At 42.0% G+C, this 22208-nt stretch overlaps 1 protein-coding gene across 1 annotated transcript in view; it reads right to left on the bottom strand.

The window, feature by feature from the left end:
* Positions 1–6870: 6870 nt before the first annotated feature.
* Positions 6871–22208, bottom strand: part of SLC9A2 (solute carrier family 9 member A2) — a 34952-nt gene continuing 19614 nt past the window's right edge. The window contains exons 4-12 of the mRNA XM_066621336.1: positions 21949–22166; positions 20964–21166; positions 18765–18854; positions 17245–17315; positions 16904–17065; positions 15802–15898; positions 12568–12693; positions 10787–10877; positions 6871–7220 (exon numbers count right to left, since the gene is read on the bottom strand). Coding sequence (XP_066477433.1) covers positions 6871–7220; positions 10787–10877; positions 12568–12693; positions 15802–15898; positions 16904–17065; positions 17245–17315; positions 18765–18854; positions 20964–21166; positions 21949–22166 — 1408 coding nt within the window. The remainder of the gene's footprint in view (positions 7221–10786; positions 10878–12567; positions 12694–15801; positions 15899–16903; positions 17066–17244; positions 17316–18764; positions 18855–20963; positions 21167–21948; positions 22167–22208) is intronic.

The following is a 22208-nucleotide window of genomic DNA, read 5'->3' as shown; positions in this document are numbered from 1 at the left end:
GACGTGTTCACTATGATACACTTAACACCTAGAAATAACAGTGTTTTTGAAACACACATTCTGATGCCTTCCTGACTTAACAATGCAACATATGCCACAGATCACTATTTCATAACCTGGATGCATTGCATTCTAAGCAGCTTACCTGCCAGACCAAAAAGTCTGGAAGTCTACAGCTGACAGCTACCCAAATTTGAGATTTATCAGTGAATGCTGATGTCAAACCTTGACTTGGAATGTCTAATGTTGACAACCAAAAGTAGTATTTGTGTTTCATGTGATTCTTACCATGTTTACCATAAGCAGTATACTTTCAGCTGCACACAGGCACTTTCTGTCGCTGCCTGTGCAAGAGATAGCATCATTCATTGCCTTGCCTATGTATGAGGCATGGTCTGCAAGTACAGGCTCGGAGTCAAATCCTCAGCTGCCATGCAAAGCATGGCCATGTAAAATGTTCTTCAGTGCAGTTCATCTTCAGTCATGAAGAGCTAGTTGTTAGTCTGTTAGTTTACTTTTGATTGTTGCGTCAACAAAACCTGGCCCAAACTATAGCCTCAATAACTATAGTTATTGTCAGCTTGATTTTTCCAAGATTTCTTGGAGAATTCTTGGGAAAAATATGGCGTCTTCCCAGAACCTGGGAAGATCTAAGCGTGGGAAGCTCACTCCCAGCCTTCTCGTTCAGCATCAATGGCAAAGAAGCAGGACAGCAGGGAGTTTGAGAAATGGTGTTGCCAGTGTTACACATCTTCCCCTTGAGCCTGAGAGGCAGGGAGAATTGTGATCCCTAGGCTTACTAGTACAGTCTACGTAAGTACCCAATCCTTTCAGATGGAGTTCTGTTTCTGCAACTCTCCACAACAGCCTTTCCCCTTAAACCCTTCATCAGGATTAGTTTTGAGAAGAGACAGAGACCAGACAGAGCCTCTCCCTCTGGGCTTGCTTTTCCAAGCTTTCCTCAAAGAATGACTTCGATGGCCTTGCACTGGCTGAGAGCCTACACCTAACAGAGGACTTGCTTGGCCTGGCTGACTCCTGAACCATCTGTACTATCAGAAGGTAAGTGGGAACACCCCAAGAGGCCCAGGGTAGACGTCCCAAGGGCTACCAGCAACTCGTTGCACTATCTGATTCAAAGTTTTTCATGAGAATTCTCCAAGAAAACTCCCCACTTTCCTTTATAAATGGTGGAGAACTGGGCCAGGGCTGGTGTGGAGTCGAGGTGAGCCAAGTATTAACATTGGGATCAGGTTGGGCTTGATCTGAGGAGAGAAAGCAGGCAGGGAGGCTAGAAAAAGGAGTGGAAATAGGATCTGCCTGTTTCTCCCCCACCCCTGCTTTGGCATTTGACATCTGTGGACAGATCTAGCAACAGATGGGAAGCATGATCACAAAACTCTCTGCAGTACAGCCCAATCCTTAGGATTACACTATAGAGTTACATCAGATTAGTCTATAGGAGTTATATTCTATAATCTATATGACCCATATTATCCATTCTTCCTTTTTCCAAGATGCCTCTGTGCAGAAAATAACCTAATAATGTTTAGTCTAATGAATCTAAGATTAAGATACATTGAATAAAATTTGCCACAACAGGCTCCTGTTTTTAAAACTATGGCCCATGGAAGAGAAAGGCATGCCCCTCCCCTTTAAGGGGAACCTCCACAGGAGAAAGAATGGGATGAGAAGCCAGAGAGCCCCTCCTCCAGGGAGCACCCAGAAAAGGAGGCGCTGGTAGCTTCACATCCCTTCTCTTGTGGAAGCTCCTGTTCAAGGAGAGCCGCCACAGGAGAAGGAACAGGGTGCAAAGCCGCCACAGTGAGCCTCTCCTCCGGGGGGGGGGGGGGACCTGGAAGTGATGTCACATGACATGTCAATTATTGCCCTGGACACCAGGGCAGTGCATTATGGCTTTGAGGGAGACTAACTCAATGTTAATGGGAAGCACTTCCCAGTAACGTTCAGTTGTGCTCCATCTAGCAGGCAGGCTGGTTCGGTTGCTCTTCATTTCAGCAACAATTTTGCTTTATTTAAGATAATGGCATTGGCATAGAAGTTGCAGGCCTCCCCAGGATCCAGATATTTGAATCCGCTGATACCGTATCCATCAGATAAAGAGGCCTGCCTGTGTTTTTTGTGCGTGTGTGTTTTTATCCATTCGGTCATGTCCAACTCTTGGCAACTTTATAGACACAAACTCTCCACACTACCCTGTCAAGCATGGCTTCTTTCAATTGTTGGACATTCACTTTTGAATCTGTTTTGATGGTATCAAGCCAGCACATTCTTTGCCTATCCCTTCTTGCTCCATTAATAATTCCAACATCATTTACTTCTCTAATGAATTCACATGACAGATTTTATGTATGTTGTGCTACTGATCGTAAAACAAAAAATATATATTTTTATTGCATTTTTGCAGTTGCATTATATACATGGGTTAAAAAACTGTATAAAACTGTGCCCCTCAAAGCTCAGTACTAGGCCCCCTGAAGTCTGCACCCTAGGCAGTTGTCCTAATGATAGCCCTGAAGCTCTGACCCTAGCACACCTGTGCACATCTTTCCTCAGTTGTGGCAGGTGCAGCACATTTTCAACTAGGAAGCCCCTGGCAAGGGGCATGGAAGCAAACAAGAGAAGAATACTCTCTGCAAACCAGGGCTTTAGTTATAGTGGAAGCCATGCTGGTCCCTTTTCCTGTACTGCCAGTCAACCTCTGGCAGACTTCCTGCCTTGGTAGAATCCCAGGAGCCCTTGTAGTGAACAGGGCGGGAGCTTTCGTCTGTAGTTTTGCTCCTCTAAAGACAGGAAACTCACTGGTGTGCCCATATCATATGACTCCCACTTCAACATTCACAGTAGAGTTCAACCCCATGTTCTGCATCTCTGCTTTTCAACCAAGAAAGTGGGGTTCCCCTAACAGGAAACACCTTTGGATAGGATGTGTTTCCCAACCCTGGTTTCTTACAAGGATGTTTCCGAAGAATTAAGTAAAGTTGGTGTCTCATTGCTGCAACCCACTGACCAAATCAATCACTGTGCACAATATATCAGCCACACTTGATACATGACTCTGCTTCCCTCTTAATGATGAGAATCCATGCAATAGTTATATTTACAATATTTTGCTGTCAGTCTATTTCTTGCTAATTAGCACTGATTTCCTGAGAAATCAGTCAAAGTAAACACCTAGCCTATATAGCCTCTTGCCCCAGGAACTTGCTGATGCACACTAGCAGGCTGTGTCACCCAGTAGTTGCCTGAGATGCTGTACGTGTTATGCCTGGAAATGCTTTGATATGCCCGGAGGTGCTCCTGTAAGTTGATGTTCTTAGATTTTAAACCAAAAAAAAGCTCTTTTATGGCCTTGAACTAGGCTTGCTTCTTCCCTGGATCCCAACAAACCTCCAGCCCCGACCACAGCCGCAGGCCAGAACAATGGCTGAGTATGGATTTGAACCTGGATCTTCCAGGTCTAGGTCCAATTCCCATACCACTACACCATCCTAGCTGAAATACCTGGTATGTCCTCAACATCTAGTAATACAGAGCTAACATACCCAAATAAAAGTTCAATTCTTTGCATGTGCCTTGTGCCTAATTCTTCAAATATTGCACTTAATATTGTTTTGTATATATCTCATTATTTCCAACAGATGGCAGTAGAGGCTAACTATTGCTTTCTTCAGCAGTCTTGTTCCCAAAACATCAATACTGTAATCTTTCTGTAATGTGCACCAAGGAAAGAAAACAGCTATTCAGCATGAAGCAAAAGTATCAAATGTAAATACATTAAGATAGCAATTGTACTATCCCACTTTGGGCAACATCAGTCAAAATCACAGTTTACCAGAACACAAACTCCTTTTTGAAGATACTTATATTTGGCCATTCTGAACACCAGTGCTATGATTTTGTTTATCAAGTAAATACTGAGTCAACTCTGTCCTTTCCAACAACATACCCATAACCATCAACTGAAGGTATTTACTCATTCTTTAAAACTGATACAGTTTTAAAATGACAGCCTCACATTAGGCTGTCACATTAGGAAAATATTTTTATTATATCATTTCAGTCACTCAAGTGGTTGTGCAACTATTTACTTTTGAAAGGTAATCTGCACAATTTGTTTACTTGTACGGTTTCATGTATGCAATTTTATATTATAAAATTTATATTTATTTTAATTTTATAATTTATAAAATTTATATTATATTAAAATTTGGTCCATTAACTCACACAAACTTTTTAAGGATACATTTTGATTGCTTTCCATTCTGCCAGAGATATAAATACATTTTATTTATATCTATTAAGATTCTACAGACCTTGGCTGTGAACCTGGGGACACAGACAAAAAACTGTTTCCAACTGGGCCCTGCAGCTCCTAAAGTCAGCCTTGGTATGGTTGGTTCATCTCTGATTCAAATGCTTGCTGGCTGATGATCTTGAAAGTTATGGTAGAAATCAAAAACTGGCAAAGACAGGAAAAAGAGTCTTTCATATATATATTTTTTCTTCCTTTTAAGTGAAAAGATTCAACAACCTAAAGAGAAGAGATTATCAAGTAGAGGTGAAAATATATATAAGCAGCAGCATATTCCCATACAATTTACATCTTCATGTAAAAAGCATGCCTTGATAAAAATACAAGCTCTCAAATTATCATCTTGACACCTCTACACAAGTCTGGAACTTAGGTTATTATCTGAACTAGATAATACAGTAATGACTATAACATATACAGAAACAGTATATAATTTTAAAAGTAGGATGTCCAAAGAAAGTCTTATCACTATTTTATATGCTTGTGCAAAAAGTGCCTAACTGATTCAGATCAAGTATTATTACATCCTGGAAATACTTCACGTTTAAGCTGTATGCCAGCTGTATTTATATTCATCCCGGACCATGATAGATGATCTGGCTCATGACTTTCTAGTAATTTAACACAAGCCTGTGGTCCACCAAGTCAAATACATCCCAACAAAGGCTCAATGAACTTGCTTCTTTGCTGTCTCTATAGAATTGTAAAAAAAAGGGGGGGAGGGGTTGTCCTGATCAGCCACAACACCAGGGTGATGGGTTTCCTTTGGTTTGAGTAATTACATTGTGATTTAAAGTAGTTTGTTACTGCAGCTTTTATTCTTACTTTCATGCAGTACCACATTTTACATTTGCAAGCCTAGGCATTTTTACTCGAAATTTAAATCCCTATGTTCAGTTAAGCCTACTTCCAGGTACAGTATATGTCTATACAGTGTTTCTCAAACTGTGGATCAGGATCCACTAGGTTGGTCGCGAGTCAATTTCAGGTGGATCCCTATTCATTTCAATGTTTTATTTTTAATATAATAGACTTGATGCTACTATGGTATGTGACTGCATTTGGGGAAAGGTTACAGATCTGTACTTTTAACAGGCTACTCTGTATATGCTTTTAACAATCATAGTAGAGGACTTACTCCTGGGTGAGTGTGGGAAGGATTGCAGCCTAGGATTGTTAAAACTTTTCCTGCTTGATGATGTCACTTCCAATTATGACATCACTTCCAGTGGGTCCTGAAAATCCCATTCTAAAAAGTGGGTCCTGGTGCTAAAAGTTTGAGAACCATTGGCTGAATAAGATTAATGCCTTACAACCCAATCCTATCTGACAGAGTGCATGCTATGATGGGGGTGCAGGACAACCAGATGTGCCCAGGAGAGGTAAGTAAAAATCTTTTTTGCTTACCTCCCCATAAACTGTCTGGCTGCCAATGGGTCTCCTAGCCAGCATGAGGAGCTTCAGGGGTGTCTTGAAACAAGAAAAGAGAGATGGGATCTGTGTGTGCTACTGCCACCGTAGTATACCCTCCCACCCCCACCCCCTTCAACCCCTCTTCAGCCCACTCCCTGCCCTGATCCTTCCCAGAATTGCCCTTGCTGTCACCTTACCAGCTCTAGCACAGGCTGGGTGAGCCACTGGTACACATGCACACACATGGGGCCTCCAGTCCTTTGCACCAGTGGCCCCAAAGTGCACAACAGCAGCACAGCATTTGCACCCCCAGACCGGGACTTAAGGCAGTGGATTGCGAGACCTGCACTGTAAGCCCCAGTTAGGACTGGGGCACTAGTTGACTCTCAGTGCACCAGGCACTTTAAACAAACATAACTGTTTGCATAGAATCAATTCATTTTTCTTGCAAGTGCTTTAAAAAGAGGTATATTGTACATTCTTTTAATGCAGGGGTCTCCAAACCCCAGCCCGGGGGCCAGATGTAGCCCACATCAAGCCTCTTTCCGGCCGCGGCCAACTTCTTATCCCCTGAAAGCCTCTGGCCCACTCAACTGAACATGACCAGAACTGTGCTCTGATTGTGCCTGGAGGGTGTTCTGAGGGCCAGAGAGGTTGTATGAATGAGCCCATTCATTCAATCATTTATTCACTCATCTAAGTTCCATCTCTAATTTATTTATTTACATTTATTTTCTGGCCCTCCACACCACGCCAGATATTTGTTGCAGCCCTCTGGCCAAAAAGTTTGGAGACCCCTGTTTTAGTGCAACTCATTTAAAATCTGCCATGGGCAAATGTGAAAAATAACTTTTTAAAAATACAGATCATTGATAAAACTGAAGATATTTGAAAGTAGTTGTAAGCTAAAGGAGTTCTACAATTATTTGGTTCCATATCAGGTGGACTGGGTTTTTTTTCCTGTTAGTTACAGAACATTTCAGATAAGTTCTCTTTACCATCCCACCCCTAAAAGGACTTAGGACTATGCCTTTAAATGGACCCAGCCATTACATTATAGTTTGAGAACATTCAACTATGACATCTGCTTATCATTTGTTAATTGTCCCATTTAATAGTTTTCAGTATGGCTTATTCTCAGATTTATTTCTGGCCCTTTCAACGTTTGATGCTTGTCGGGCTAATCGAGGTGGTGGCACTGGCTTGGCTGATCGGTCATCTTCAGCTGGATCTTCTTCTTCATTGAGTGTACCAAATGTTGGTCTTGGCAAGAGCGGCTGTCTGAAACCCCTGGCCCCCTGAAAGTGGCTAGGCAGCTCCCTGTCTTCCCTGTCCACTTCATTCCTCCACTCCATTCTCCACTGCTGCTTCTGCTGCTCTCGAAGTCTCTGGTCTCTCAAAATTTTTCCTGCTTGAGATTTTAAAGTCAACACTGTTGTCTGATCCGATTCAGAGTCACTGCTGTCACTTCCTGTAAATTTAGAAAATTAATACATATTAATGCATTTTTCAGAACATTTATCAGTAAATATGCTATATAGAATATCACAACACCAAATACATTGCTCTAAGAAGTACAATTACTAAATAGCAACAGAGTGCTTGTTTACTAGATGTGTGCAGAGATACATGTCATCTCCTGTTTCCAGTCTGCCTGCCATTTTCAAACACGGGCTAACTTACTGCCCAATTCTATTAGCGGACTATTAGCACATTTCAGTAGTGTGAAAAGCAAGTGACACAGCTTGTATAGCAGCAGCAGCTCCACCAGCCTCCCCCCCAGTGGCGGTAAGTTGGCGCAGGAGGTGAACAGTGGGTAGGGAGAGGGAGGTTCAGTGCAGAAAGGAGGATTGGGGCTGCTGAGAGATGCTGGGGACAGAGAAAGGCATGTTAGCGGTGGGGTGGCCTTCTATGTTAAAGAAGGGGTGGACAAGTCATGGCAGGCATGTGCAAGCTCCTGGTTTTAGAGGTAGAGGTAGGCTACCTCAGATTGCCAGATGCAGGGGAGGGCACCAGGATGCAGGTTGTGTCTTGTCTTGCGTCCCTGGGGCATTTGGTGGCCCACTGTGAGATACTGGAAGCTGGACTAGATGGGCCTTTGGCCTGATCCAGCGGGGCTCTTCTTATGGGAGAGCAGAGCACAATGGCAACAACACCACCTATTTGCTATGGCCCCTGCCTGGACTTGCCATGCCCCCTTCGGTCCACTCAGACCAGCCAAAGACCTGGCACACATCTTAGTAGACCCATTGGAGGCCATGGCATGGCACAGTGATATAAGTGGCTTTATTAGTTCCTTCCATTTCATGACCATGAGGGCACAGTCAGACTGATTACATTAAATGTTATGGGGGAAGGTTATTCTGTGGTTGCCTTTGCCACAAGTTATTAATATGAGCTGTGTTTTTCCACCTCTGTGTAGTGACTATACCTTTGTAATGTGGGTGTCAATTACACAAAGCTACTTATATTACCTGTAATGTGGCAACTTTTTGAGACAGATTGTAATGAACAAACCTACCATTCATTTTACTTTTTCTATAATGAGAATGTAATAGAAGAGCTGAAGTAGGACCTTCTATTTCTTGACCAAGAGAGGATGCCAAACTAAAGAACTGTTCATTTGTTCGTTCGTTCTATCTATCTAGTCCTCACCCAGACTTGTCAAAGACATTCTACCAGTCCCATACTGGACGATGGTAGAATGAATTCTGTGCTTTGTCTTATACGAGACTGTTGTAGTTGTTACACAATCTTCAGCGTGAGCCAATCATGACTATAAGACCATTTAGTGCTTTGGAATTAAGGGACTAATTTATATTAGCTAAACAAATGCAAGAACAAGAAAAAAATCCATTCTTATGCTGAAATAATAAATAAGGACATTTTAATTTCAAGTGAGAGAATTTTAAACCTTGTGAAATTATAGCTTTTATTCTACCTAGCTGATAAATGACAATACACTTATTGTTTTGATCAGTGCAATCTCCTATTCCAGAGGAAACATGAAATAGTAGAACACTCTTACTCAGCTCTTTTCAAATCAAAACAGCCTTTTACAATGGCATGCAAATATCAGCACAGTTTTAAAATCTAGGAAAATAAGACATAGTACAGTGGTATTACTCAGAATCTACGAGTAGTTAGTGCCTGGTGCCGTGCCCCTCACTTTGCACACCCGTGAAGGAACAGGTATGCTTGCCATGTGTTTAAATTTAGTGTCAACATAATGATCCCTGTGCTTACCATTTATTCCTTCAAACATCATATGCTAATAATACATATTCTGGGTATGAAAAATACAGATAAATATGAAATGTAGTGGCACTGGAAATTCACAGTATCACAAACTAAAGCTAAGATCCAGGGTACCATGTAATTAATTCCATGCTCACAAGGAGGCTTTGTACTTCTGGTTCTTGAACAAAAAACCTGCCAGACTGCATGACAAACTGTTCTGGAAACAGAGTGGACTTTCAAAGGGAGTTTGTGATGTGAAACATGGGCCTACAGCTCAAAGGAAAAAAGTTTTTTTTAAAAAACACTGGGCATGTTCAAATCCTTGGGGATGCTAAAGGTAGCTCTTGGATCTTAGCTAAGTATGCGAGGTGAAAGACAACTAGTTCCCCCCCTCCCCGAGAATTCAAGATAGCATGATACAGCCCTCATTTCACTATAGTCCCTGGTCAGACAGGTTTTCAGTTTTGGACAGTATTCAGCAATACAGGTTTACTTAGCTGGCTGTACACAGAGCAGACAATCATGATTTTATCATTCCACCTTCGATTTTCTTAACACTATTGTCCATCTCCACGCTCTGTCCTTACTTACCCATGATAGGAGCCTTCCTCCATGAAAGCAAGGGATGATGGAGAACTCAAATGTCTTTTTTTCATGATTCTATGCATTAGGCAAATATTTATTCCTATAATGCTTCTAAGGATGGGGGTACTAATTGAGTTTGCTTGGAGCAGCAAGTAACTTGGATAATCCAATTTTAGCCAGATCCTGTAGTTCAAAATTAATCCACTAACAGCCCAATCCTATTGGGCTCTACTACTGCCAGCACTAGCGTCCTGCTTAATGGCTGTTGCAAGTGGTGTTTGCACTGCACATGAAACTGTGAGCTGCCAGAATGAGGCTGGAGGAGCCCCGTATGCAGCAGCAGGGCACTGCTGAATCAGGTATGTCAGCAGGGAGGGTGAAATGGTGCAGGGCAGATCAGGGAAAGGGCTGGGGGTGTGATGGAGGCAGGGGTGGCATCTGGCCTGGGTCATCTGTGCTATCCCCTCTGGTAACAGCCAGTACACCCCCCTTGTCTCCTTGGACTTATGCCAGCTAAAAAGCCGTGGAGAACCGCTGGCAAATAGGAGGCTTACAGAGGGGCAAGGGAAAATAAACTCACTTCCCCTCACAAGCCTCCCACTCTGTCCCCCTTCACAATACATGCAGCGGAGCCCATTTTGGCTCACTTGCATGTTATGGCAAGAGAAACTTTTGAATTGGGCTATACGCACAATGCAGCTGTCTTCCAAGTAAGTATGCTTAATACTGCAGCCTTGATAACTACTGTAAAAGGTATGAACAGTACATCTGAGTGCACTACCTGAGCGCATTAACCTTTGCAATTAACACTGGAACACAATATTAAACAATGGGATTACAAGTACTCTTGAAATATGTGTATTCTGGTTGAATAGAACCATTAGGCCTTAAAATCTAACTTGTCAAATTAGAAAGTTTGCATTTTCAGGCTGTTCTCAAATATGTACAGATATACTGTGTACACAAATATATAAGAAAGGAACACAATTATATATACAGAGTATTTTATTAAATTCTGCCTTTCAGCCCACAAAACAGTCCCTCAAATCATCTCTAATATATACATCCTAAATGTAGTTTGTATTTGAAATAACGAGACAAGACTTTGGAAGTACAAAGAACTCTTGACAGTTTTGCTGCTTTTCCACGTAAGCAGATTGGTAAAAATTTGCTGAAGAATTGGCTGTACCTTTTATTCCAAAATTGCTTTACCTTTGAAAGAAGATTGATTTCTTTTCCGTACTCTTTCAGGCAGTTTAGTATTTTTAGGTAGTGACAGGTAACGTGTTGCTTTGGTGGCCACCTGCAGAAACAAGCATAAGAAATGATATGCACAAGCACAGTGAAATGCAGGCTTGGGCAACATTCAACACAATCTTGTTCTTCAGTACAGATGCCAAGGAAAGGTATACCATGGCAATGATAAAGAGAGTAAACCTGTGTAAATTACTGTTTTTCAATATGTAGGTATTACAGCAGGAGAAGAATTGGGGCCAGTTCCATGAATTTTATAAGAGAAATTGATCCATGCCCTTATATCCCACAGATACTGATCATATGTTTTCACTTGGGTATCTGTATCAGCGTATAACGTGTAGTATGAAAAGCCTGCCTTAAAAGCATCACTGTTAGCAAAAGATTTTGCTAGATTTTGAATAAATGTACTTACTGAAGAAAGACCACCTTCAGCATATACATTATAGCCAACGTCACAACCAGCCTACCAGATCAGTAGGCAATAATCTCTAAGCCTTTTAACCAAACCTCAAAAGTTCTCTCATCTGTGAAACCTCTAGACCCTTTCTTCCCTTAGGTACCTGTCTTTTCATTATGCTGTCACACATCTTTCTTCCACTATCACATAGTTTAGAAACTCAGCTGATGTCTTCCTTATTCTTATCCATTCTTCTCATCCACAGCTCCCCTGGCTAGAATCTTCTTTTTCCTGTGCATACCTTTTTCCAAACCCAGGGCCTGTGCATTCATGAGGATGGCATTTGGAACATCGCTAAGGTAACTGAAAGTCTTGGCCTGGAATTATCCAAACCCCCACTTTTGCTTTCTAGACCCATTTTGTTTTCTTTTTGTGCTCTATGCCACAGAGTTATAGTACAGAAGCTCTAGAATGTGATATTTGCAATAGCAAGCTTCCTGAATCCTCTCTCTCTCTCTCTCTCTCAGGAATAAGTAAGTTTCTAGCTTTCATCATGCAATGCCTAATAAAATCGCAGAACATAAGTTGTTGGATAAGACTTCCAGTGATCAGGCCTTCATTTTTCTTTACAGCTCCTTGCCCTTTCCCAAAGTTAATTTGAAGTAAATAATTATGCAAAAGTGCAACAATGACAGAATAATATTTGTAGATGAGAGAAACTGTATATTTTTTATAATGTATGCAGTTCATATGATTCAGCGTTCCACATTGTTGGAGTAGGTTACTTTGTTTTAGAACTTTTAACTATTTATCTAAAACACATTTTACACATCACCTTGCTCTAAATGATCCAGAGACATATATGGTCACTGGCAGACAAAAACATAAAATATGGCATGATGTGACATTCTATAGAAGAATTCTCAGTTGTCAGTGACAATTAACTAAGGGGTCACTGCCAAGGGTATTCACTAGATTTATTTAGAAATGTGTGTTACATTTTCCCCTCCAAGTGGAGGTGTTAACAAAACAGTTAACATAAAAACACAGTAAAACTATCAAAAGTTATAGAAATCAAGAATCAACCATTTGGAAGCAGCTCACTGAAGCAAATCTTAATTAGAGGAGCACAGATTTTTAAAAACATTCTGAAATATAAAGTTTTTAAACAAGTAGAGAGCTTGTCTCATAATGTAAGAATAATGAAGTGGATTTTACACATAGGCACAGTCTATGTGCTCAGTCAGCCTATACAGGCTTCACCATGGTGTTCCCACAAAACTCCATACACACAATATATAGTCCTCTCCCTAAGATGATATATGCAAAAATGCAGTACCGGTCTCGACAAACTGTTGCTCTTCCTCATGCTCTCCCTCAGGCTGTGTCGACGACGAATAAGGATTTCTTGGGCCTGTTTTTCATTTGCATCTTCAGCTAGACTATATCTGTTGTACGATGGAGTCTGAAGCAAAAGAGCAAGAGCTGTGTTTTAAAACTATATTAACACAACAGGTGGCATGGAGACACAAAATAGTTCAGTGCATCAATAAGGGCGCAATCCTAACCCCTTATGTCAGTGCTTTCCAGCACTGACATCAGGGCAATGCAGCTCTGAGGTAAGGGAACAAACACTCCCTTACTTTGAGGAGGCCTCCGTGAGTGACACCCAATGGCAGGATGTAGCACACAACCCATTGGCACCGCTATGCCAGTGCTGGAAAGCACTGACATAAGGGGTTAGGATTGTGTCCTCAGTCTCACAAACTACACCCAAACTATGGTCTTTTTTCTTTTCTTTTCTTTTTTTACAGCTGCCTTTGGTTTCATTATTTCAAAATATACTCAGAGAAGAAAGCTCCTATTGGCTTTTTCAGCCATGACTGGCTCTAACAGCAAGGGAGAGGGGTGCTTTACACATGTATTCCTGTGCCTAAAAACAAAACAAAACAAAAAAACAAAAAAACCTTAGGCTGCAATCCTAACCTCACTTTCCTGGGATTAAGTCCCATTGAACACAATAAGACTTACTTCTGAGTAGACCTGATTAGGACTGTGCCCTTAGTGTTCCCCCCCTCCCAGGAATGCCAGTGTGCTGCAGTCAACATTCAAGGCCTTATTTTGGGTGCCCAGGCATGCCAGGCATTCACCAGAAACAGGACCATTCCACAGGCCTTGTGGAATCCCTTCCCTGCAGAGGCCCACTTGGTCCATATCTTGTCTTCTTGAGGAGAAATGCAAAAGCTTCCATTTTGTTTTCTATTTGCATTTAGAGGGGAGAGATGTCTGACAGTGGGTGGGTGATACTGTTACGTTGATCAGCTGCCTTTTAATTAGTTTAAATTGTTCTATGAATTCTTTCTTACTGTTGTTTTCATACTTGATTGTAGCCTGCCTTGCATTGCCACAGTCAAAAATGAAGAGATAAACACATTTTCAAATAAATTTTTAAAAATAGGATACTGAGGGCCCAATCCTGACATACCTCAGCACCGGCACTGGGTGTTGCAGATGTGCATAAGGCATGTCTGCGACACCATGAGAGGAAGAAGTGCTGGTGCAGGCTCAGTGCCAGTCAGGGCTGAGTTCAGCACCGGACGGATGCCATCCGGAGCTGAGCAGCAGTAAGGGCCTTGGGAGCAGGGAGAAGCGTTCCAAGGTAGAGGGCAGAGGGAGGAACTGGGGCGGAAGGGGGTGGAACTGGTAGAGCTCTGCTCCACCGGATCCTATGCTCCAGAAAAATCTGACACGGATCACCTCCAGTCTGTGCTGGCAAAATAGATAACGCAGAATGGAGGAGACCCATTGCGACCCCTGCACCCTTACTTGGGGGAAGGGGACAAAAGTCTCCTTCCCCTTAGGAGGTCACTGGCAGCCCCAGTGGTGCCACTGGATACAGCGGTGACAATTTCGGTGCCCCTGCACCCAACAGAGCAACTGGGGACAGGACTAGGCTGCCCACACTATAAGAATTTCTATCACTGCTTGCAGATGCTCTGGATGCATGGACAAAGGCCCCAAACAGCCAAACTCCATCCATCAGCTAGTGATACAGCTACTAGGAGCCTGGTCCCTACCCAGTAAGCTATCCATCAATCAGTGACAGCCAAAAATACTACAGACCCAGCAACTAGCTGGAAGTTTGACAGTTGTTGGGAACTTGTATTCCCATTCCCATCAATTTTCCAACAGAACTGCCAAGTCCTCTCTACGTTCCTATGAAAGACTGTGGCTATTTGGAGACTATTTAAGGAATTAGTAGGGGGGAATTGTGTTTCTTATTTTAATTTTCCCCTTCCGTTAAAAAATGTAAAATTATAAACTGCTCTATTACTGTGAGAGATAAAAATATTTAAAGAAAACTAGAAATCAGTGCCAGATATACTCCATGAACAACCAAGGGAGTTGGACTACAATACAATCACTGTAGACACTTTATAAGTGCAGGAAAATGCCATATGGGTAGGATTGCGTTGTGAAAAAGTCCAGAAGAGCATCAAATCCTATTTAACAATAAGATCACCACACAGTCTGTTAGCAACAGCACCCAACTACAGAGAAGTTTATCTTACAGAGTTCTTTGATGACTAAATGTATTTTTAAGCCATTCTACCACTTAGCACGCAATCCAATCCAGCGCTGGAACAGGCAAGTCAAGAGGCTTGTGCTGTATCCAGCACAGGACTGTGGCCATAAGCAGCTAAGCCAGAGGCAAGGGGAAACATTTCCCCTTATCACTGGGTAAGGGCCGCTGGCTCCTATGGGTCTCCTCAGACTTGCGCCACCTCTTGAGAGGCTTGAAGCTGCTTTGTTCTCCCTGGGAACAGAGGTTGGGATTGGCATAACTGCCGGATCCCAGCCCTGCCTCCTGCTCCCCATCCGCCCGTCCCTGAGGCCGCCCCCCGCCCACCCTCCCCCCACCCAGGAATGCCTCCCTCCCGCCTCCACCCCGCCTTTCTTCCTTGTGTCGGCTCCGCTGGGCTGATGCAACTTGCAAGGAGGAAGCTGGCATGGAGGCTTGTGTCAGCCTCCACAGGCCGGCACTTCTTTGAGCGCCAGCCCAGCTTCCTCCTGAGGAGAAACAAACATGCCTTATGGCACATGTGCAACCCTCCTAGGCTGGCACGAGAGACTTGCGTCGGCCCATGGGTGCCTTTGGATTGTGCCCTTAGTTATATGGTACATTCTAACTGTAATCATCTTATGCATATATTTCAATCATGTGGGAGTACTGCCTCAATATTCAGAGTTCATTAGTGTCAAAGGGTCTTTCAATGCTACAGTAGGCTGAAAAAAAACTTGTCGGTCATTTTGGAAAGACAGAAGTGCAATGTCATTGGCGCAATTCTCATCTTCATCATGTATATTCAGCTGCTTTCTTATATACTAATCCTAAATACATTTGCTTGGAGGCAAGTCCATTGCCTGGAGGCAAATTCCATTGATTTTAATGGAAATTACTTCCAAGTCAGCTTGCATCTTATGGTTTTTAATATGGGGGGGAAAAGATCACCAGCTGAGGAAGTAGATATAGTCACAACAGGGTGTTCCATTAGTACTGCTTTCTACTTACTCTCTGCCGTATTTGATAGAGGTTCTTTGTTAATATGGCTCTTATATTATCCATCCCGCCAGGAGAAAATGGACTTGCATGTCCTTCTTCATGTTCACTGTTGCAAGGTAAAATATATGATAAACTTGTACGAACTACTCTCTTCTCAGACATAAAACATTTTAAAGGGGGGGAACATTCCTGTCATTTCTCACATTTCTTTAACAAAAATGCTTGCTGATTCAATTCTACCATTTCCACATCTCCCTTCGAGGTGCTAAAGATATGAGTAAGCAGGTTGAGGACTTCACACGAGCGCTATGTTCCTGAACAGGATATTGCCATTGGTCCTCTCAAATGTAAACAGAATGACATTTGGTTCAGATTAATAACTGGCAGGGCTGTCAATTGATTTTTAAGTTTTCTAACCCAATGCACCACCAAGCAATTTAAGTCATTGTGTAACCTGCATGCTATTTAACCCACTTCTGCCCAGACCAAAGGTGTAAACATTTGATCTCTGTTGCGTGTATGTAAAGCTGGATAGAAATGGCTTAAGCAATAAAATGGCTTACAGTTTCAGCCACTGTATCCACTTGAGTTAGAGAAAGAGTATGAGGGGTAAAATACACAGGAAAGTATAGGTGCTTCTAGGGAAAATGTGCATCAGAACAATACATAAAATATTGCATGTGTACTGCTTTTTAGCAAATAACTTTTTTATTCCAATTTTTCTGTAACAAATTGAAAACAAAGCAAAATTCTTCAAAATGAAGAAGCCCTTCAGTACCTATAAGTCTGAGCCCCATCACTCATGTAAGTTGATTAATCTTTATGCTTTAACATCTATCAATTAAGCTGAACAAGGCTTCAATCCTAAACACACTTCTAGGGAGGAAGCTTCACTGAATATAAGGGAAATTACTATCAAATAAATATTTATGGGATTGAACTGCACTGCTTTCAGCTCTACAGGTGGGAAACACAATAAAAGCACATTGCATATCACTGAGCAAAAACAATGCTGAACAAATTTCAAGACAAATGCTTTGTCTCCATGCAAAATGTGACACTATTAGGCACAGACTAGCAGTAGTTATAGTTCCACGCCACCTCTATTTACCTGATAGAAGCCAGGGATGGTGCTGTGCTTATCATTCCACTCTCTGCCATCTCAATGGCAAGCTTTATTTCAAGTTTCTTATACAGAGATACAATACTAGATTTGGGATCACTTTCCCGAATTAGTAGTTTCCTCAGGTACTTCTTATCAAATTTTATAAACCTATGTGAAAAGCAAAAGCAATGCTATTTAGCATACACACAAACAAATTAATCCATGACATACAACAGACCCACAAAAGCAATATTTTAGAGAATTATCAAATGTAAGAACAAAATTGCAAAAGCTAAGCAATCCATTTGACTCTCTCCCTTTGTTCTGTAACATACTGCTCTACTTACTTATCTCTCCAAAAGTTGTGACCCCAGTGTCCACATACATCTTCAATTCCAGCTTTCACATGATCAAAGAACTACAGTGTAGAAACAGATTAATTACTTGTTTTAGTAAAGGTTAATTAGTTTACTCCTAAATGTGGCTTTAACAAGAGCTTACTTAAATCTATTGTGGAAAACTTTGACACAGTTAGTTTTGAATTAGCCTACTTAAACCTGTTCACATATATGACCAACCTCGTGCCCAATCCTATCCAGGCCTTGCGCTGATGGAACTTGCATACAACAGTACACAAGACAGGGCCACCTGTGCAAAGGGCTGGCAGTCCTGAGCACATGCCAACAGAGCACCCAGTCACCTCCAAAGCAGGTACGTTGGTGGGGAAGGATCAAGGTCAGCTAGTGGTATGTCAAAGGCAGCAATATATTCGCCCAGTCTCAGTATGACCCTCTTAGTCCACTCAGATTTATGCCAGCCAAAGAGCTGGCAAAGATTCAAGCAGGCCCATTGGAGACCATGGCACAGTAAAGCAAGTAAGTAAAAAAGTTTTTACTTACCTCCTCATCACTGCCTGGCCCACAAAATGAAGGAGAAGCTGTGCCAGCACCACTGCACACTAAGGGCTAGCCCAGAATAGGATTGGGCTGTTAAATTCTTACTGCTGTGATCCAAACCCCTACCCTGGAGCACAACTAACTACATGTGTGGGAGGGGACTGGCATAAGGATCAATAGTCCTCTCTCTTTTCTCCCCCTTTAAAAAATGGCCACAATAGTGCCAATGATAATAGTGCCAACGATAGGACTCATTGACCCCTTACTTTCATTGCATCAAAATTAAACTACGCAATTGAACTAAAGGTTAAACTGCCTTAAATTCATGTGCAGAAAGTTAACTAATTGAGCTTGTTGTGTTCAACTAGTACATTTTGAAATCTTAAATCACCATCCACAACTTTTCTTTAGCAATGGGACACTATGCAAGAATAGTTGTTCTCTGGACTCAGAATCCAGAGAATGAGAGAGATGCTATTATACACTGCATAGGAGTTCTTTAAAGAAACAGCAAACTTGAGCAAGAAATACATTGATTCTATCCTATAAATGACACATCATGTCTTACTATTGTATTTATTTCTGTTATTGTTTTAGCTAGTCTTTTATTATTTCTATTTATTATTTAAGTCACCTGGAGCAATAAAATAAAAATGTGCAATTACTCCTGCTAACTGGGTAAGAGGCACACTTTCAAGTGGGTGCTCCTCTTTAAAGCAAGGGGAGAGTAACTAGCCCACCTCACCCCAGTAGCGTCTTTTCTAGTGACTGTCTGCTGGTGTTCTTTTGCATCTTTTTAGATTGTGAGCCCTTTTGGGAAAAGGATCCATTAGATATTTTATTTTCTCTGTAAACTGCTTTGTGAACTTTTAGTTGAAAAGCGGCACATAAATACTGTAAATATAAATAACAATAATACTGTTATTATTATTATTATTATTAATACGTATATATTTCTCAATATTACATACCCGACAATAAATTTCTTCGCTGACAGCTGGCTGCTTTTTATTTGACCTCTTAACATCAAGAAATTCCACCAGTGGGCGAATTGTTATACCCTGGACAGAAAACACAGGGACAAGCATGAAAATCACTTCAATCCAAAGCTGTTTTCCACCATGTCATTGTTATATTGCATTCAGCCTGCAGGTCGGCAGCAAATCATTTTTAGTAGCAGAAACTACACATGGATTATGCCTGATACACTGAAGTTCCTCCAAATACGCCTGCCCATTTAAACATTAAATGGTACATAAGAACATAAGAACAGCCCCACTGGATCAGGCCATAGGCCCATCTAGTCCAGCTTCCTGTATCTCACAGCGGCCCACCAAATGCCCCAGGGAGCACACCAGATATCAAGAGACCTCATCCTGGTGCCCTCCCCTACATCTGGCATTCTGACTTAACCCATTCCTAAAATCAGGAGGTTGCGCATACACATCATGGCTTGTACCCCATAATGGATTTTTCCTCCAGAAACTTGTCCAATCCCCTTTTAAAGGCGTCTAGGCTAGACGCCAGCACCACATCCTGTGGCAAGGAGTTCCACAGACCGACCACGCGCTGAGTAAAGAAATATTTTCTTTTGTCTGTCCTAACCCGCCCAACACTCAATTTTAGTGGATGTCCCCTGGTTCTGGTATTATGTGAGAGTGTAAAGAGCATCTCCCTATCCACTCTGTCCATCCCCTGCATAATTTTGTATGTCTCAATCATGTCCCCCCTCAAGCGTCTCTTTTCTAGGCTGAAGAGGCCCAAACACCGTAGCCTTTCCTCATAAGGAAGGTGCCCCAGCCCCGTAATCATCTTAGTCGCTCTCTTTTGCACCTTTTCCATTTCCACTATGTCTTTTTTGAGATGCGGCGACCAGAACTGGACACAATACTCCAGGTGTGGCCTTACCATCGATTTGTACAACGGCATTATAATACTAACCGTTTTGTTCTCAATACCCTTCCTAATGATCCCAAGCATAGAATTGGCCTTCTTCCCTGCCACCGCGCATTGGGTCGACACTTTCATCGACCTGTCCACCACCACCCTAAGATCTCTCTCCTGATCTGTCACAGACAGCTCAGAACCCATCAGCCTATATCTAAAGTTTTGATTTTTTGCCCCAATGTGCATGACTTTACACTTACTGACATTGAAGCGCATCTGCCATTTTGCTGCCCATTCTGCCAGTCTGGAGAGATCCTTCTGGAGCTCCTCACAATCACTTCTGGTCTTTACCACTCGGAAAAGTTTGGTGTCATCTGCAAACTTAGCCACTTCACTGCTCAACCCTGTCTCCAGGTCATTTATGAAGAGGTTGAAAAGCACCGGTCCCAGGACAGATCCTTGGGGCACACCGCTTTTCACCTCTCTCCATTGTGAAAATTGCCCATTGACACCCACTCTCTGCTTCCTAGCCTCCAACCAGTTCTCAATCCACGAGAGGACCTGTCCTCTAATTCCCTGACTGTGGAGTTTTTTCAGTAGCCTTTGGTGAGGGACTTTTCAGTAGCCTTTGGTGAGGGTAACATGTAATTGATCTTATTGATCAGGATTTAATTGCTACTACTGGTTCCCATCTGTTTTGTCTGTTTTGTGTTGCAATTTGGCTGTAATTTCTTTTATATTGCTTATGTGTTATTGTGATATTTTACTATTTTATCATTGTAAGCCACCTCAAATACTCAAGCAAGAAGTGAGGTAGAAATCAATAACAATATAACAGCAGTAATGTACCTCTCTGAGATACTTCACATTAAGAAGTGACATGAGAAGATGCCATGTTAATTAGGTCAGGGGTTCCATATGTCCTCCAGCAAACCTCTACTGTTAGGGGCTTGTGTTCACACTGCTCAGCTCTGTCCCCAAGCCCAGGAAAAAGGAGAAAGAGAAATGGCTAGGACAAAGGCAAGCAAAGTCATTAACATAATGTTTCTTACTGTCTACCCTGCCTTCATTTGCCACTTGGCTGACTCAAGATGAAGTCAAAAAGGGGCATTTATGGTATATTTTGCCTCCTGGGAATAAATTCATTTATTATATTTAAAAGCTCACATAGTTGCTTTTGCATGAAACATTCAGTGCTGGAAACCCAAATCCTTGCTGTGACAAAAATCTCCAAAGCAAATAACTTAGTCCCATCCCAGAGAATGTAACAGGAGCTTTCTTACCTGAATGAAGACAGTAAAGAATATCACCACAATAGCAGCAGTAATGAAAAGCTTCTTTCTAGGGAACACAGCAGAAGGAAGCAGAAAAACAAGAGAAAAGCATATGGCTCCTCGTAGGCCTCCATAGGCAATAATAAATTGGTCCTTAAATGTTATAGGAATTGTCCGGAACATATTAATGATAGGAGTCAATGTAAGCACGCCTAAAAAAAAATAGAGAAGATACACAGATCTGAAATTAACAGAGCCCTGATAATCACTAGAGCCTTAAATTAACTGACTGTAGTTTTAAAGGGTCAAATGCCCTCAATAAAACTCAAAATTGGCTTTAATTGGGTGACCGCTGTATCCTATGGGGCAGGGAAGCAGCATCAGGTCTCCTCAGGGTAAGGGAACAAATGTTCACTAGCTATTGAGCTAGCGCAGAACTGAGCAGACCTGTGTCAGGTTTCCAAGCCCAAGAGGGGATTCAGGATATGGCAGCAGAGCCTGCCCAATTCTGCTCCCTTCCTGCCCGCCCCCACTCCAAAAAGCTCTGCTGATAACGTTGAGGTCCAGCACCAACTAACATTACAGGTGGAACAAAAGTGCCTTACCACACTGTTTGCGACAGTCAGGTCAGCGGTGCTGGTGGGATTGGGCCCTGAATTAATTTACAGACTTTACAGTGTATTTCAACTGTTGTTTTACTTCCTTTGCCTGAGTAGCCCTGTAGGAGTGGGGGTATGCATGCCTTAAAAAGTAAGCAGATTATAATTTATGGATCAGAGACTGGTCTTCTGAAGTGCTTGTAATAACATCTGAGAGGTCCTCTGGGAAGACCCACAGTCTTCAAGGTCATGCATGTATCTTTCTTTCAAGCAGTTTTTACTTCCTGTTAAGATTATTCATTTCTTTTTCAAAAACACTACTGCATGAAAAGATAAGCACGTTTCACTGGTAAAGTATGTTAACATGCAATCAAGGAAATTAAAGCATCTCTCACCCAGTGCACGCCAGATCAAACAAAACAGGAGAGTGAAGCAAACAAAGGCCCAGTTCCACTCATGGTTCTTTCCAACTGTGGACACTCCCATGAATATAAAGATAAGGGTCTCGCTGACACTGCTCAGCATCTTCATGAAATATTTTATTGTAGTGTAGGACTTCTGAGAAACATTCTGCTCCACGTATTTATTCATTGTCATGGCACAAGATGTTATCCTGCAGGAGTAAATGATCTCTCATTCAGTTTCTTTATCTGTT

Source organism: Tiliqua scincoides, chromosome 3, assembly GCF_035046505.1.
Source record: "Tiliqua scincoides isolate rTilSci1 chromosome 3, rTilSci1.hap2, whole genome shotgun sequence".
Classification (NCBI taxonomy): Eukaryota; Metazoa; Chordata; class Lepidosauria; order Squamata; family Scincidae; genus Tiliqua; species Tiliqua scincoides.
The sequence above is the reverse complement of the archived record's forward strand: the minus strand, read 5'-3'. Positions and strand labels throughout refer to the sequence as shown.